The sequence below is a fragment of the Acipenser ruthenus genome, chromosome 49, assembly GCF_902713425.1.
Source record: "Acipenser ruthenus chromosome 49, fAciRut3.2 maternal haplotype, whole genome shotgun sequence".
NCBI lineage: Eukaryota > Metazoa > Chordata > Actinopteri > Acipenseriformes > Acipenseridae > Acipenser > Acipenser ruthenus.
Window position 1 is genome coordinate 3,895,879 of NC_081237.1, and position 17,027 is coordinate 3,912,905.

The 17,027-nt window shown below is 43.9% G+C and overlaps 1 protein-coding gene across 1 annotated transcript in view; it reads left to right on the forward strand.

Moving 5' to 3' along the window:
- LOC117428896 (microtubule-associated protein 1B-like) overlaps positions 1-17,027 on the forward strand; it is a 28,642-nt gene that overhangs the window by 1,615 nt on the left and 10,000 nt on the right. The window contains exon 2 of the mRNA XM_034047902.3: positions 7,743-7,844. Coding sequence (XP_033903793.3) covers positions 7,743-7,844 — 102 coding nt within the window. The remainder of the gene's footprint in view (positions 1-7,742; positions 7,845-17,027) is intronic.

Genomic DNA, 17,027 nt, shown 5'->3' on the forward strand with positions numbered 1-17,027 from the left:
AAAGTCCACAGTTATACAGTATAGCATTGGCGATGACATGAATGATTTATTTCAGTAGCGCTTTTCAGCTCGTATCTCCTATGTGCTTTACAGAAAACCATTAAACAAAATGTATCACTGAAGCAGCTAGGAGACAGCCTCTCTAGAATTGCCCTGCTCTGTTTGAACCGAGGACCGACGTGCGTTTAACCCTTACAGGGCCGCTCCCAGGCAAGCACAGCGCTGGCAGTGAGTACTGGAGCTGGGCTGGCTGTCTCCGCAGTGCCAGAGAATCACGAAGAAGGGTACCGTTTTAATATAGACAAAGTCCTTTCCACAAATATACTGGCTCTCCTGTAGAGGACGAGGCACACACATGCTCTCAATCAGGTTATTATCAATACAGATCTGACTTGAAAAGAATGCATTGTGCAGACGACCCAGATGTTCATGTGTGAGGCAGTTTTAAACAGTATTGCTCTTTGTTTTGTACAAGGTGGTTAAAAATTCACTTGACAGCTGTGCCACGCTGGTGCAATTGCAGAGCACATGAAGTCTGCCAGGTCCATCATGGACAACACGATTCTAAGACAGGTTTCTCAGGACACGTGATTCTTTCTCCTAAGTTATTAACAAAAGCACTACGATTTATTTTTCCTCTCCTTATACCAGCCAGTACCACCCAGCAGGGATGGTAATAAGACTCCTGTTGCATAGCAGTTTCACCCGTTCCAGGTTTTAATGTGCTTGATTAGCCTGAGTGTATAGGTAACAAGTGCAGGTGGGTCTTAATAAATTCATAGTGAAACCAGGAATGGATCAAACTGCTGTGGAATAGGAGTCTTATTCCCACTGTGATCGTGGGAACTGTTTCTAACATACTTGTTTTAGTAGCCAGTGCAGCGTCAGGCATCTTTCTGTGAAGCCCCTCTCCCTTCCTCTGGGTAGAGGGTATCTGCTTTATTCTGTAGTGATTTGTAAATGGGAGATAATGTGACGACTGCTTTAGCCCTTGGCTTCCTTTGAGAAGTCTCATAATGACAGTGCTAGAAGTACATGAATAATATATTTCTTTATTTCAGCTTGGTTTAATGGGGATGTTACTCACTGAGACTCGAGGGCTTGCTTTCAGTGTGGTCTGGAGGCAACAGGCAGCTCAGAGATCCATTATGAATCCAAAATAGAAGCTTCATAGATGCAGTGTGTATATTGTGAAGGTCTATATCTGTATGAACTGCGGTTCCTGGGTGCTTTCACCAGCCCAGCCTGACACATTTGTATAAATGATCTGACACTAGTGATGCTAAGAAGCGGAGGGTGGTTTTGCCATTATAATTTACTTGTGTTGGCTATCCAGTAGGCGTTTCCTGTAAGCCTAAAAAAAGATTTTTTAGAGGGGGAGGCTGGGGGTCCCACGGGGGGTTCTCTCGCTCAGTAAACAGGTGATTGAAGCTGAGAGAGAAACTGATAAACAGCTGCTTTATATCAACCTTAAACATTGCAGTGAGTCCTGGCTCTGCTTCTTGCTCATCCAGTTTCAAACAGAATGATGGGCATTTCTTAGCATGTGCTCTGAGGGTATCTCTGTACCTGTGTGTGATATGAAGAAACTGTCAACTATTCTGAAAAAACTGGACTGGAAAATGTGTCAATACTGTCAAAGTTATTGGAACGTGTCTTCAAGAATTGTCATTTCTCTGTACGATCATAACAGTAGTAACTGATCCTTTGAATCAGTGGTGGGCAACGATATGAAAGTTTGACAGATATCGTGCATGTGTTTTGTTAGCGATATCTAATTCTTCCAAAACAAAATCACAAAAATATCCTATCTATCTATTAATATAACAGACGTTAACAGATATTTACATATGAAAAGCAGTAACTTTAACTTAGTGATCCTTTGCTTCATAATATCCATGGAGTAACACCCTACCCCAGCAGTGCCAAACTTAATGCAGAATACAAATAGCGTTTGGTAAATGTCAGTCAATGAAATGCAATGCTTCAGTAATGCTTTAGTGTGCTGTGTTTCTGTGCCTATGAGGCTGACAGTGATTGGTGTGTTTGGGATTTATTGTATCTCAATGTAAAATAAGCGTGATTATACTGCGTTAGTTCTGTAGCATCAGCAATGCAAAGCATGTCTCAAGCTGGCCGTATGTGTCTTTATGGAGAGTGTGTGTGCTGGGTGAGATTTCTGGTTTTGCTATACTGAAAAATGAATCAGTTCTATTTAAAAAAAAAAATCAATTTACAGCCTAGCAAATTGATATTATTGTTAAAACTTCAGAAAACTGATGTTTAGCTTAGTTGTCTCGTACACCCTGCGTATTTCACCAAAAGCTCTCAAGTTTCATCAAAAAAGGTTTTGATTGAAAAATGTAAAGTCTCATGATATTGCCATATGGAAAAATATCAATATTGGTGCCCATCACTGCTTTTAATGCAGTAGGAGGCTGTGTGGTCCAGTGGTTAAAGAAAAGGGCTTGTAACCAGGGGATCCCCAGTTCAAATCCCACCTGAGCCACTGACTCATTGTGTGACCCAGAGCAAGTCACTTAACCTCCTTGTGCTCCGTCTTTCAGGTGAGACGTAATTGTAAGTGACTCTGCAGCTGTTGCATAGTTCACACACCTTAGTCTCTGTAAGTCGCCTTGGATAAAGGCGTCTGCTAAATAAACTAATAATAATAATAATAATAATGCATCTCGCCACAGATATCGGTCTGCCTTGCGTTTTTACAGAAGCTAGTGCTTTATGCCTCCAGTTACTGTGAAGGAAGTACAGCCAAACTGCAGCCATGCACTCAGGATGCACCCTGACCTACAGCTCCGTCCCACCCAGCCAATTCTGAGAGACTGCTTGAGAGAACCAGGAAACGCAGAGTAAATACGAAACCGTATGAAGATGAGAAAAGCAATAAGCATCTGGAATAATGTGTCCCAGGACTGAGTATTGCCGTTTGCATTTTCCAAGGTGTTTTAAGTGGGGGCAGATGATCTGTTGTGTCTACGAAGAAGACGACGGGTATAAACACAGCACAGAGGGCGATGTGAATCGTCCTTTTCAAACAGATAAGAACTCTTCAGGAAATTGCATAAAGCATTTCTTAAGAGGTTGTTCAGCTTGCTGTGAATGAAGCTCTTACTGTGTCCGTCTTTCCTGTGTCTGCGGTTGATGGTGCATGAAGCACATTCGATGGAGAAAAGGGTGCCAGGGTAGAGCTGTGTAACCCACGTCCCCCACATGGAGGAATGTCTGTTTCCAGAACCCTTTTCCAAGACCATAGACCTCGCTTCCCTTTTGTGTGGGTGATGACAAGCAAGATACAGATTGAAACCAGATGGTTCCCGGTTTTTTTTGGGGGGGGGGGGGGGGGATGTTGGGCGCACTTGAGGAATTGAGCCCGGGAAGAGGCTGCTGGGAGTGGGTTTGTGACAGCTGAGTGCCGTGCAGATGGTGCGAGGGATGAGACCAGGCCTCAGTGGATTCTTGCATTAGACCCAGTGGAGCACGCGACACACTGAGCACACAATGATTCTGTGCTGTTAATAACACACAGGGTGTTCAGCTGCATGTGCCTTCTAAGGTGCAAACGTCCAGTTTTAATAACCTGCCCAAATGTACTCATTTGTTCAATTGCTGTGTAGCCAGTACTGTTGGCGAGGAATTAATTGCGACTATATTTGCCCTTTGTTACAGCACTAGAACAGCTGAGTGCTCAGAACGGTCTGTGTGCTTAAGAAAGATTAGTGACAAAAAACCCTTCCCTTTCAGAAAGACGATATCATATTTCTTAGATGGTTTTAAGTACATGCACTGTATTGTACACAGGCTTGCTGTCTTCACTCATCTGGGTGACATCCAGGGCTTTAATATGTATTTAAAACCAAGTATGCAGAATCAACAGTAACTTAGGCAAGCCTCCAAGGTGTATTGAGACAGATGAATACATGCTGTATGACTGGGGCTTGTGTTGCCTCAGATCTCTTGATTACTGGCTATCTGACAATGTGTTGCCAGTCACACGCTGCTCCAATGTTGTGCATGTATTTGAATGAGAGCGGAGTGGCTCAAATGGATAATGTCATCAACGTTTGCCGGACAGTGCTTTGTAAGTTTAATGCTTCTGTGCATTAAAACAAGATTGTCTGGAATGATTCAGAAATTCCAGGAACAATATTGAAACCCTGTCTTTTGCACCATGCAGACTGTGAGACGGAACCCACAGTAAAATCGGGGTGGGGGTGCTAATTGGATTTATAAATCTAAATCACCTCCAGTGTGTTAGAGTTCCATATATAAACAATTACGTCAATGTCTCTGCTCTGAGATCACGCTGCTCCACACAGCAGCACCACAGCTGGAAGGGATGCGCAGTGAGGACTGGATTAGAGCTCTGGGTCTTTCTGTAAACCCGGACTCTGTGCTTGTGATCTCAGACAAACACCTTCAACAGGGAAGATGATGAGCTGCAGCGACAGTGTGATTCATCGCCACCGGCTGCTGAGGAAACAAAGGGGGCTGTCTGTCTTAAAGACGCAGTGCTCCTTTCTGTAGTCCGTTGTATTGCGAAACTGCAGACTGCAATTTGTCTGCATCGAAATTGTTTTGGTCTTTTGATTTTGGATGTGATCAAATGCAGCAGTGATAAGCAGCCTTATTTATTTTTTAATGCAATTCAATTTGCCTTATGACACACTACATTTCCAAGAAATGTGAATTGCATTAAAGGGATACTTTATATCATCTACATTAGTGTTATGCTGTGCACTGAAGCCCAGTGGTAAAGCATTGTGCACTGAAGCCTATGCAACACTACTGTGCTCCCCTGCCTCGCTTCCCCACAGTCTGCCTTTTCAAAAGCAGTGTTTGCTGTAATAGTTAGTAAAAAAAATACATCCAAGCAGTAACAGGGAATCGAAAACATCACGTGATATTAAACAGGCATGAAATATATATTAGAAATTGAACAAACATTCAGTACAATTCAGTACTGGCCAAGTGTCCTCCGAGTAATATCCTGTGGATAATGCATTTTGTTGTAAATACGCCCTTTGATTGCTTTCTCTGGGGTGGGGGGGTGGGGGGGTGGGAGCAAAGCTGTTTAACTGCACCCCTGCCTGGAGAGAGCATCACTGGGCCTTGATCTCTATAGGATTGATAAGAAGGGACTGTAAATTCCTGATAGGAAGAAGAGAGATCTTTTGAGTTTTTGTGATTCTTTGTGGCTGCTGATGTTTGCAGTCACAAAGGCAGTGTCTACTGAAAGGTTGCCTGCCTTGTTCAGAAAGCTGGAGCATCTCATCTTCTTTTTGAAGTTCAAAGCTTCCCTGCTGGTGAGAGAGAGAGAGAGAGAGAGACGCAGAGTATTGACGGATTGGAAAGTCCGGGGATCTGTTTGCAAGCAGCCTCTTGCTGATTCCAGGCACGTCTCACTGGCACATTAATCACGTTACACTTACTACTCACAGCAAATGCTTTCAAATCCTTACCTCTTATCCGCACTAGCAATAATATCACAGGCTGGAAAGTGCAGAGTCCTCGGGGGTTGTCTTCCAGTACTGAGCAGTGCTGCAGAGTACAGGAGACCATTTGAACAATTCCAATTGCAGGCAGGCCCCAGAATGCACAGATTCCAGGAGCAGCTGAAGAGAGACCTTTTCTGGGTTTGATTTCATTTGCAGCTTTTAATTTCCCAGGCAAATGGATGAACTGGAAGCTAATGCTGAAATCAAGTGTGTGGTTGTATTTTTTATTATTATTTTATTACATCCAAAGCAGAATGCAGTCTTCTAGAAATTTAATTTGTGTATAGTTAGTCTCTGAACTGCTTTGTGAATCACCCTATTTCTCTTTTTCTGCTGAATGGTCCTGTTTTATCAAAAAAAAAATTCTCAACCGAACACTGGAAAACTTGATTCAGTAGCGCCATGTTACATGAAAATCCACTTCGAAAGAGGTACTGTGTGAAGCATCAATGGCAGGGTGCTGGTGAAACTGACAGGGAACCTTATAAGGTGATCTAGTCTCAGGAATGCTTTTCCTGCTGTTTAAAAGCCAATAGTGAAGAACGCAGCAGCGATGCAACTCATTCTGTGCCTGAACAGTTCATCTTCCTGCTGCCTGGGGATTGTGATCTGGCGGCACAGTGAGTGAATTCTCTCCTGTTAACCCTTTAGCCGAGGCTTCCAGTCACACACAGACAACCGGTCGTTCTTGGGGTGGAGTTGTGGATGCAGGGTGTATTTTAGTCTTTTACAACATTGTGTAGTTTGGTCTGTATGGCGACCCGTAGAATTGCAGTCTGCCCCTGGATGCTAAGTTTTTGTGAGGCACTCGGCAGCTTTTCCATTAAAGGCTGGTTCATTAGTCTTGTGACCACCTAGAGTTGAGGAAGCTCTGACGAGCAGACTCCTTTGGGTCTTTGAATCTGTTTAATTGATCCTGCCATCTCTTCCAGCCATGTCTAATTATTCTTCGTTTGAAATCCTCTTGTAGTGGCGGGTGATGACAGATAAGATGGTAAAGGAAGTTGAGTTGCATTTTTTTTCCTGCAGCAGCTTTGTCCTTTTGAGATGAATCCAAATTATTGAATTAAGGGGGGGTGGAATACTTCATGTGATTAAACAGAGCTGACAGGGCCTGTCTGTCTGACTGCCTGGCTGATGGGAGGATTGCTGGACTGTAGCTGTAGCTGGCATTGACTGACTGTCTGCTGGATCTTGCTATTAAAGAATGGCTGCAATCTGCTTGCAGAGCGGATGTCTGTTGAAGCACTGACCCTGCCTGCTGCATTCCCAGCTGGGGGGGGGGGGAAGCGGATGCAGAATTCTGCATTCCCAGCAGCAAGGACCTGACACCTAAACTTGACTTTGACTTGGTTTTTAATGGTTTCAGCTCATATATTCTGAACAAGTTTTATTGCTGAACTGGTCATTCAGGCTGACACTCAGAGCTGGTCGAGTACAATTGTAATTTGTAATTAATTGCAATGTAATTGATTAATTACAGTTCAATTACACACCTCTCCAAGCTTAATAATTTGCAGTTCCATTATTCTTCTCCTTATTATTTATTTCTTCGCAGACGCCCTTATCCAGGGCGACCTTACAGTTGTTACAAGATATCACATTATTTTTACATTACATTATTTTTTACACATTAGTTTTACATACAATTACCCATTTATACAGTTGGGTTTTTACTGGAGCAATATAGGTAAAGTACCTTGCTCAAGGGTACAGCAGCAGTGTCCCCCACCTGGGATTGAACCCACGACCCTCCGGTCAAGAGTCCAGAGCCCTAACCACTACTCCACACTGCTCTCCACTGCAGTTCCATGTTGTGTTTTGCATGGAGCAATCAGTATTCTCATATTTTCAACCACTTTTAGTGACCCCATTAGTTACATAGGTGTGTTTCTGTATTTGTACCTGTGATTTACTACTTTTTAGTGTAATTAATAATTGCAGTTACGGCAGCATAATTGTAACTAATTGTAATTGAACACAATATCGTTGTAATTGTGATTAAGTGTGTTTCAAAGCTTTGTCAAGTCGGATCTTGCAGGATCCTGATGATTCAGCACATCAGCAGCGTGTCTTGGTAGCACTCTTCATGTAAAGAAGTGTCTCCTAACCTCTGTCCTAAGCCCGTCTCCATTTACTGGAGTTGCTGGTTTCTGTGCTGAGTATAAAGTATTGGTTCAGTGTGTAGCTCTCTCTGTCTCTAACGCCCCTGTCTCTCTCCTCCTCCAGGGATCCGCTCGTGGGACGTGGAGCTGACTGCCTGCAACCTGGACGAGCAGCTCAAGCTCTTCGTGTCGCGCCACTCCGCCTCCTTCTGCGAGGAGGTCAAAGGTAAAACATCGGCCTCATCTGCCCGGGTCAAAGACATTGCACATGCAGATGGAATTGTGCTTTGGAATTTGATTGCACTTTGCAGGGATGTTTGCTCCAACAATCTCTCTGTGTTTTGTGAGTGTAGCTCACCGTAACCTCTGTGTGTGTGTTTTATTTTACTGTGGATTGGCTGCCATATTGAAGGCTGTAAAGTCATGAAAGTTAATCTGAATTTGTTTTAATTGTTATAATAAGTTTGTTCTGCTTTCTGTCAATGTAATTCCTTGTGCCTGATTGGCTGGCTGTTGAAGGCTATATCTTGTGTCCTGTTAAGTTGAACTATCCATGCGGATTTGTGGATGAGATGCTGTTCTTGGTACGAGTAACAACTGTAACAGAGTACTGTATGCAAACCCAATACATGCAAGTATACAAATGAGCCTTTCAGACTCCCTTACCGTAGGAGAGCATACGTTTTCAATATAAACCTTACGGATTACATTGCGGTGTAATCCGATAAAACTGATTTTATACAAATTCATCCATTTTCAGCATCGATTATGAGGACCCTCTTTGTGTGCGCTCCGTTTCTGTTTTGGAAGCTGAATATTTTGTATGTGTTTGTTTTTGCTGCGCAGTCTCTCCGTAGCCAGTAGCTTCTTTGATTGAATTGTTGCGGTTTCAGCGTTTTCATGTTTGTTTGACATCCTTGGAAAGCAAAGGGTATGAAGAAATAATGCTTCAAAGAAACACCCGGGTTTTGACTAATCCACACAGCGTTGTTTCCATATGGTAGCTTATAGCCTTTTTAAGGTGTTTTGGTTCGTCTTGCTTTGTTGGGTTGTAAAATCCATGAGAAACTGGAGTTGGTGGAGCAGGGCTAGCCCAAGCTGACCTATTTTAAGAGAAAACATGCTGGCTGGAGATCGATACCAAAGAGGTTTCAATTAATTTAAACGTTGATGGCTCGGAATACCTGTATAACTTTTTAATTTTTACCAAAAATGTAATAGGTTGAAAATCCCTTTGCCTTTAGCAGTAAACCCATTTGTAATTAACGGATTATCTTTTAACAAGCCTCTTAAGATAATCTGTTCATTACAGAGCTCTTGTCCTGCCTGCACACACGTTCCAATATGAATAGAGCTGCATGTCATGGCATTTATACAGATGTAATCAGAGCCCCAGGGGAACTGAAGATGGCACACTTGTTCAGTGAACTCCCAAATTACCGTATTCCTTCGAATATAAGACACAGCCCAAATTTACCATCCTCAATTTGAGGAAAAAAAATCAAATAAATATACATTTACAAAGATACAACCTCAATTACACTGTTGTATCTTACAAAACTGACCCGAAACAGTGTTGTTGTAGATCAACCACAGAGCTGGTTTGTTGTGCTGCGCACAGTATAATACTTCAGATGGCGTCTCTGTCGTACACACACCAGCACTCACTCACGGCATCCCACATCCTGGTACAGCGAGCATGACTCAACACTCCATGGCATCAGGCAACATGTAACCCAGCAACCACACCAGCACTGAACACCGCTGGGCATGTCGAAAAACACGGGGGTCTGATCAGCATTTCCGATCTGTCCAAGCTGGTCCTGTTTGTTAGAAATGCTGAAATTGTAAACGTTTCTCTTGGTATTCCGCAGGAAGCTGGGTTTGTTTTTTCTCAGCAGTGTCACATTTCTTTTTTTTTTTTTATAAATTTAGTCGTTGCCAATTATTTTTATTATTTTCTCCCAATTTGCAATTGCCAATTATTTTATTATTTTCAGCTCACCGCTACCCCTGCGCTGACTCGGGAGGGGCGAAGACGAACACACGCTGTCCTCCGAAGCGTGTGCCGTCAGCCGACCGCTTTTTTTCACACTGCGGACTCACCATGCAGCCACCGAAGAGCTACAGCGTCGGAGGACAACACAGCTCTCGGGCAGCTTACAGGCAAGCCCGCAAGCGCCTGGCCAGACTACAGGGGTCGCTGGTGCACGGTGAGCCGAGGACACCCTGGCCGACCTAACCCTCCCTCCCCCCGGGCGACGCTCGGCCAATTGTGCGCCACCCCCTGGGAGCTCCTGTCCACGGTCGGCAGTGGAATAGCCTGGACTCGAACTCGCGACGTCCAGACTATAGAGCGCATCCTGCACTCCACGTGGAGCGCCTTTACTGGATGCGCCACTCGGGAGCCCCTAGCAGTGTCACATTTCTGTTTGTGTACTCGGGCAGTGACGTCTATTCTTTGGCGATTTTTAATACACACATCACTGTACTCGAAGTTAAGACGCAGGCTATTTGAGAAGCAAAAGATTGTAAAATAAAAGAGCGTCTTAAATTCGAAGGAATACTGCATGCAACAAACGTGTGTGCGTGTGTGTATCCACACACAATGTGCAGTGTTACTTTTGGAAAGTGATTTGAATCGTGTATGACGCTCTGAAAGGTACAGTCCTGTTTTTGCCCTCTCTCTTGATGTAAACATGTCACTTTGATAGCGCTGGCTGCCTTGAGGGTCCCCCAGGACTGGAGCACATGGAAGAAAAAAAATAACAGAGCTGAGAGGAGTGGAGAGGAGCTGAGCGACTGAGTAAACAAGCAGCTGGGACTGCAGCAAAGCCAAGAGAGACGCAGGCACAAACATGCACTATATTATACATTCAATCCGATGTGCCTCTAAGTTTAGAGGTTGGGTCTAATTTGGATCCCTTCAGTGCGTTGTATTAAACCTATTACAAATCCATTTTGTAAGTAATGCCTTGCTTCACTGGTGTATACAGGTAGTCTGTTATATTTTTGCCTCAAACATGTGATGCCACTGGCATTGGTCCAGCACAATGTAATATTTAAAAACAGCGGTGGTATTTCAATTGTTTTTTATGTGATTACAGCTTCAAGGATCTTGGCGTCCCAAACAAGTTCTTACCAAAGGGTTTAACACAGTGTCCCATCTCAGACTGAGCTGAAAGGGAGTTTTCCTAACACTGCAAGTCACACCACTCGCAGATCATTATCCCAAGACAGAAGTCTTTAAGTTCCAGATTACTTTTTGTGTTCGAAATGGATGCATGTGCATGCAAACTGGCTTGAAATGAATGCATGTACTACATATTTCTGTGATGAATAGTCAGATTTGCACTGGAGGATTGGCTGAGCAAATTGGTAACTATATTTCATTATCTGTGGCCGTGTCATGTTACTCGACATTGATTTTATTTTTTTGTGCTGTTGGGTATTGGATGTCAGGTTTAAGGGAGAGTTGTATTGAGTCGCTGCAGTCTGGTGTGCTGTAGGACTTTACTCCAGGGACGCTCCATTAACATGGCAGAGGGGCTATGATGAAAGAACTGAGCAGTCTCTGAACTCCTCCGAAGGCAGTCTCTGAACTCCTCCGAAGGCAGTCTCTGAACTCCTCCGAAGGCAGTCTCTGAACTCCTCCGAAGGCAGTCTCATGCTCTGAACAGCAGGGATGGAGTTAAGACTCCGGTTGCATTGCAGTTTCATCCATTCCAGGTGTTACTACAAGCTTGATTAGCCCCAGTGTGTTTGTACAGTAAAACGCTCAAATGTCTTAATAAACTCATAGTAAAACCAGGAATGGATCAAACTGCTATGCAATGGGAGTCTGATTTCCATCCCTGAACATGTATTCTGAAAATGCTCCTAATTCCTGAGCTCTATCCACTTCGCCAGACCACACACTGTCCCTGGGCTGAGGGAAAGTTATAGAGGAGGTAAGAGGAGTAGGAGATGCAATGAATAGTTTACTGCTTACTGATGAGGTTGTTGTAGCAACTAAAACACTGGGATCATTCAGAAAGCCATTAGATGATGCCCCAGGGCTAACCGTGTGATAGCAAGTGATAAGTCTTGTTGTTAATGGGCACTGTGTTCATAGTGGGTCATCATCGCCAGCAGATTGTATGGACACTGTATGAATGTTCCCGTGGCGATATCATTTGTCATTACAATACTGATCTGACACCTTCTATTTGTTATAGAAACCGCTTCCAGTCCAATTATGATAGAACAATGTGTTGATGCTTGTAATGTGGTGTTTATATTTAAACCCTGTACCCTAACAAATTAAAATTTGCACTTTCGTAGAGCACAATGCTGCGTTTTATTTATTTCGGACTTTGATGCGTTTTATATGTGAAACCTTGTTGCAGGCAGCTTGGTTTCAACCACAGCTTATCGGTTATCGGTTTGGCATTGTGAGATACCAGGGGAGTAATGGTGAACTGTGGTTTACTTTCCTGCAAGGAAGTTAATGATTGACTATCTACCACAATAAAATGGATTGTTACGCAGTCCGCAAAAAGATCCGTCTGGAAGAACAGATCTTTAAATGAAATCTTAATTCGTACCCGGATTAAAACAGCAGTCCTGGGACGGAACTGGGGCGTTTACAACGGTCTCCGGGTTTCGGGATATCTGAGCAGAGTTTTCTGGTTCAGCACTAGCCTTGGGCTCCAGCTGTTTTATAAGAAAATATTTTAAAAAGGGTCTTTTCTTCAAGGGAAATAGAAATAGCCTGTTTTGCTTCTGACTGCCTGTTAACAACGGAGCCCTTCTTCAGGTCCCTGTTCAGCTGCGTTGACAGAGCCTGTAAAAGAATGAAAACAGCCTGGAACGGATTGTGCGGCGATGCCGTCTGTCTGCCGACGCCCACAATGGGGACTCTGTTGAATCTGCAGAGCTGCGATTCTTGGCAGGAGTGAAACCAGATAAACTCAACTGCTAATATTAGTTTATTATTTGAAGATATTTATGCAAGGTTGGCCTCCTTTTGAGTGAACACAGCACTTTGATCCAAAGAGAACCATGAGCCTGTCGACCTGTGGATTCCTTGGCTGTAACCACTTGCCAATACCTCCTGCCTCTCATTCTGAACTCATTTCTAAGCCACGTTGCTTCCCTCCATCAGCTTTTACCCAGAGGCTACACTGCTTCCAACCCAGTCCTTCAGTTCAAACCCTCACTCCCTGCCTCCCACCTCTAGGTCACAATGCCTCAGCCTTATCCGGAGTAAGATTGGCGTGTTGTCACGGCCCGTGTTGCCCCATCTCAGACCTTCATCAATGTCCCTCAGCTGCAGCCGCAAAGCTGCCCCTCTCTATTCCTGGTTGTCCAGCTGTTGCCCAGGCTGCTGTCGGCACATCCCTGGCTTCCTGTGCCTGGATTAACCCCTGCGTGGAGAGGATTGCTCCTGCAGGGCTGTCTGAGCGGCTGCGGCCGGCTGGGCTCTCCTGGAATGTGACAGTAGTCTCTTTGTCTGTGAGCCCGACAGTCTGTGCCGTGCCTCCGGCATCCTTGCAGTGATGAAATGTATCGCGGGGGGGGGGACTCGAGAGCCTGGATCCAGCCGCTTCCCGAGTGGGAGCGACGGGGCTCAGGTTTCTCTGGGCCTGCTGGAAATCTCGCAGTCCAGCTGGCCCAGCTGTCTCTGCTGCTGAGTCTCAGATCATTGTTAAAGTGACAGCAGCCTGATTTCTCATGTCATTCATTTGGGTTTTATATTGTTTCACTCCAAAGGATAACTTTCTTTAAAATCTTGTCAGTAGTCTCGAGGTTACTGCAATCTTGTCACTAGTGGAAGTGCTTGGACAAGAGGCACACACAAGATTGACAATCAACTCCCCAGCTGTGCCAAATCTGCACAGCAACACAGTTTTATTTTATTGGAGTCCTTCCATGACACATTTCACATGTTAGAGATTTTCATCTCCTAAACATTTTACAATCATGTCTAGTGAACCACTTATCCAATTGTAATAAAACTCGGTGAGGACATTATGAAGGTCAAGTTATTGAGCATATCCAAATTGAAACTGCATCTGTGCGAGCAAGGTGCTGTGGGCAGCGAGTCAGGAAGGGGTTGGAAGCCTGTGGCAGGAGGTGGCTCCTGGACTAAGGAGATGTTTTGATGTTGTCCTGAAGAACCATTGGCTACAGCAGGAAAATCCTTCAGGGTTATTAAACAGAATTGTCATTTCTAATCCAGCAGGTGCTGGCAAGCGACTCCTGGAGTCGGGCAGTTTGTGTAAGAGATTAAAAATGTCTGTGCTGATGGGGAGACACAGAGGAATGGACAAGAAGAGAAAGGCTACCCTCTTATGAAATATCTATGAAAGATAAGAAACCATGCAACTGCTCTGTCCACTTTTACTGTACCAAGTGTAGCTTTGTGTGATGCATAGTTTATTCACCAAAGCCCAGATGACTGGAATTCAATATGAAATCCTACATTGCTCCCAACCCCCATTTTTAATAGACGTGCTTATGAGGATGCAATTCCAAACGTGGATTGTTCTTGGGAAAGGTTGGTTATCCGAGGAATTCCATCGGATCAAAGGAATATGAAAAGATTCTTTAGAGAGTCACCCCCCCCCCCCCCCCCCCCCCCCGTGAAATGGAGAGGTACCCAGAACAGACTGCACAGGATGTGACGGGCTCAGGGGTATACAGTATGATACTCCCTACAGAATGTGAACCAATGGAAGCAGTACAGTATTACTGCATCACACATACCAGTGTATTTACAATGAGACTCAATGGAGAAATGTATTGAGATATTTAACCTTGTCGACTGTATGTGAAACATCACGTCTGAGTGGAACTGCAGCTCGTGGTTTTTGAATTTGCAGTTATTTTTTCCGCATGTTGGGTTCAAAGTCACTGATGTGTGGCAGCATTTTGAAAGTTTCTGATGAGGCAGCGCTTCTAGTTTAAAATGTCATGCAGATTTTGTGTCAGCAATAAACTAAAGCTAGAAATCCAGCCTGCCGCCAGCCCCCACAAAACATACGCAGAGTTCTCAATTAGTGTGCTGGTTTATTACAGCCTGGTACTAGAATACATAGGACTGCATGGATAAGGCCCTTACACTTGAATTTGATCAATATGCCGACAACGTACCAACAAAGTAATCAGGCAAATATAACTCATTTCAACACATGCACAGTAAATGAAGCTCCCTTCATACATATACTGTATGAAATTAGTGTTCTCGGTTACTTTCCAAAATGCTGGGGTTTTTTTCTGTTAATATGTATAGTAGTAACTCGACAGTACTTGCACACTTAAGTTGTACCTTCTCTCCTTTGCTGTCTTCCACAACGAAGTCCTTATGGCCACAGGCACATTCTTCTGGGGTTTTTGTGTGTAGGCATTTTTTTACATTTTGCCACAATTCTGTTTTAAATCCACTGTATCTTAACTGTAATACAGCTTTAAATCCTGCGAACAAGCCTCCTTTCCTAATTGTAATCTTGTTTTAAGTCTTGCAAGCAGAGTCTCCAATAGAAATGTAGTAATGTGCATTCACTCAGTAGTTGGGCAGGTTTAAAGTATTCAGAACAAATCAATGATAGATGCAAGTCAGGAAGGTGGGACACTACCCAGCAGCACTGGGAAATGTGTTTATTTTTGTCTATTATCTATTAATGGGAAAAGGGTAAAGTCAGCGTGAATTGATTAACCATTTCCACAGTTTTTCCGGTGTTTATTGGCTATTCACAGATTTCATTTTTTTTTTTGTATCGGGGGGGGTATTTTATCAGTTAAAACCGAAAATCAGAAGCCCTAATTATAATAAGTATTGCAGCTACGAGTAGCCACCTAATGCAGTTACTGTGATTTAGTGATTTCTTTATTAATGTCATTTTCTCTGAAAAAGGAAATCATCTCTCTCAAGTTTTGAATGTAAAATGGTTTTGGAAAACAAGTTGTTTAATACATTTATATGGTATAACAAGCCTATACCTTTCAACCCTACAACTAAAGCTTTTTAATCCGGTCCGACTCAGTTGAAAGGGATTTTAAGAGACGCTTATAGACGGTGCATGTTTTAGGTATACCAATTTGGTTTCAGGGCAGTATCTGTAGGCCCGATTGTTATGGCAACCGCTTAATCAGCAGGCCTCAGGCCTACAGAGGAAGGAAGTTGTGTTGAGCTGCCTCCCCCTCTGTCAAGGCTGACTACGGTAACCTTGACTGAAAATTAAATGGGGGGGGGGGGGGGGGGGAGTTGCTGATTCAGATTCAAATCTTTGGGAGGAGCTTAACAAAAAGTGCTACAGTTTACGGAGATTGCATCCTGAACAGGTGGGTCTGAATTTGTTTAGGAAACAGTTTATCTGTCAGTCAGTTTAACATTGATAAAAAGGAACACCGTGCGCTTGTCTGAACTGTATTGTGGTTTCTGTGGCTGCAGTGTGGAAAGTGGTTGGCTGGAGGAGGAGCTCAGCGTTGGAGAAATAAATAAACTGCTGGTCTGCAGTGAGAAGGGTTATGGGCTTGAGTAAGATCTGTGGGCCAATTTTAAAGAAATACAAAAAATATTAACGATGATGTTTCCCCAAATTGTGGAACTAAATCCCTCGTTCTTAAGTTCTTGTTTGCTTTCCAGATTCACTATTTCCTACACAGCTGTGTCGCTCTTATTACTTCCACCCCCAAACACATAGCTTCAGGAAACAGAAGTTCAAAGGTTCCTGATTGGAACGGTGAAGCCAGCGTTTTGGATGTGTAAACATGGAGCAGTGTGCTGCCTTTTTTATTTGCTTTTCTTAACCCCCTTTCCCTTGGGAGTCCTTCATTTCCAGAGTTTCCCTCTGCATCAGGAATCGTCTGTGTCCTGTACTGCGCTCCCTTTTAAATCCACAGTGACTATGGAGAAGGCAGGCGCAGTTTGCTTGCAGATTGGTGACCTCCTGTTGTGGCTGGGAACGGACAACTTGGGTCATACGTTTGGGGATTAAATGGTTAACTTTCTCTAGCGCCTATCCTGCAAGCAAAACAATTGAGTAGATTGGGAAACCATTGAAACCCACTAATTTAAGGAGGCTCTGATAGCTAAATAATTAACCTGTGTTGGAATTTAAAGACTCCCCTCTCTGCCTCCTGCTCTAAACCGCTAGACCGCACTGCCTTCAGGTCTATTGCCTTTAATCACTAGACCATACTGCTTCCCTCCCAGTCCTCAGCACTGTCCACGAAGTCACACTGTATGCCTGGCTCTCCTCTGCTCTAACCACTGGGCCACACTAAATGACTGAGCTGCTCTGCTCCCTACCTTTGATCCTGGCCTAGGGACTGTCTTCAAGCACCTTGTGTCTTCCGCACTAAGTTTTGTACAGAGTCACAGCGGAGTGTATCGGTCACAGGGGTTTAAAAGGTACCAGTGTGG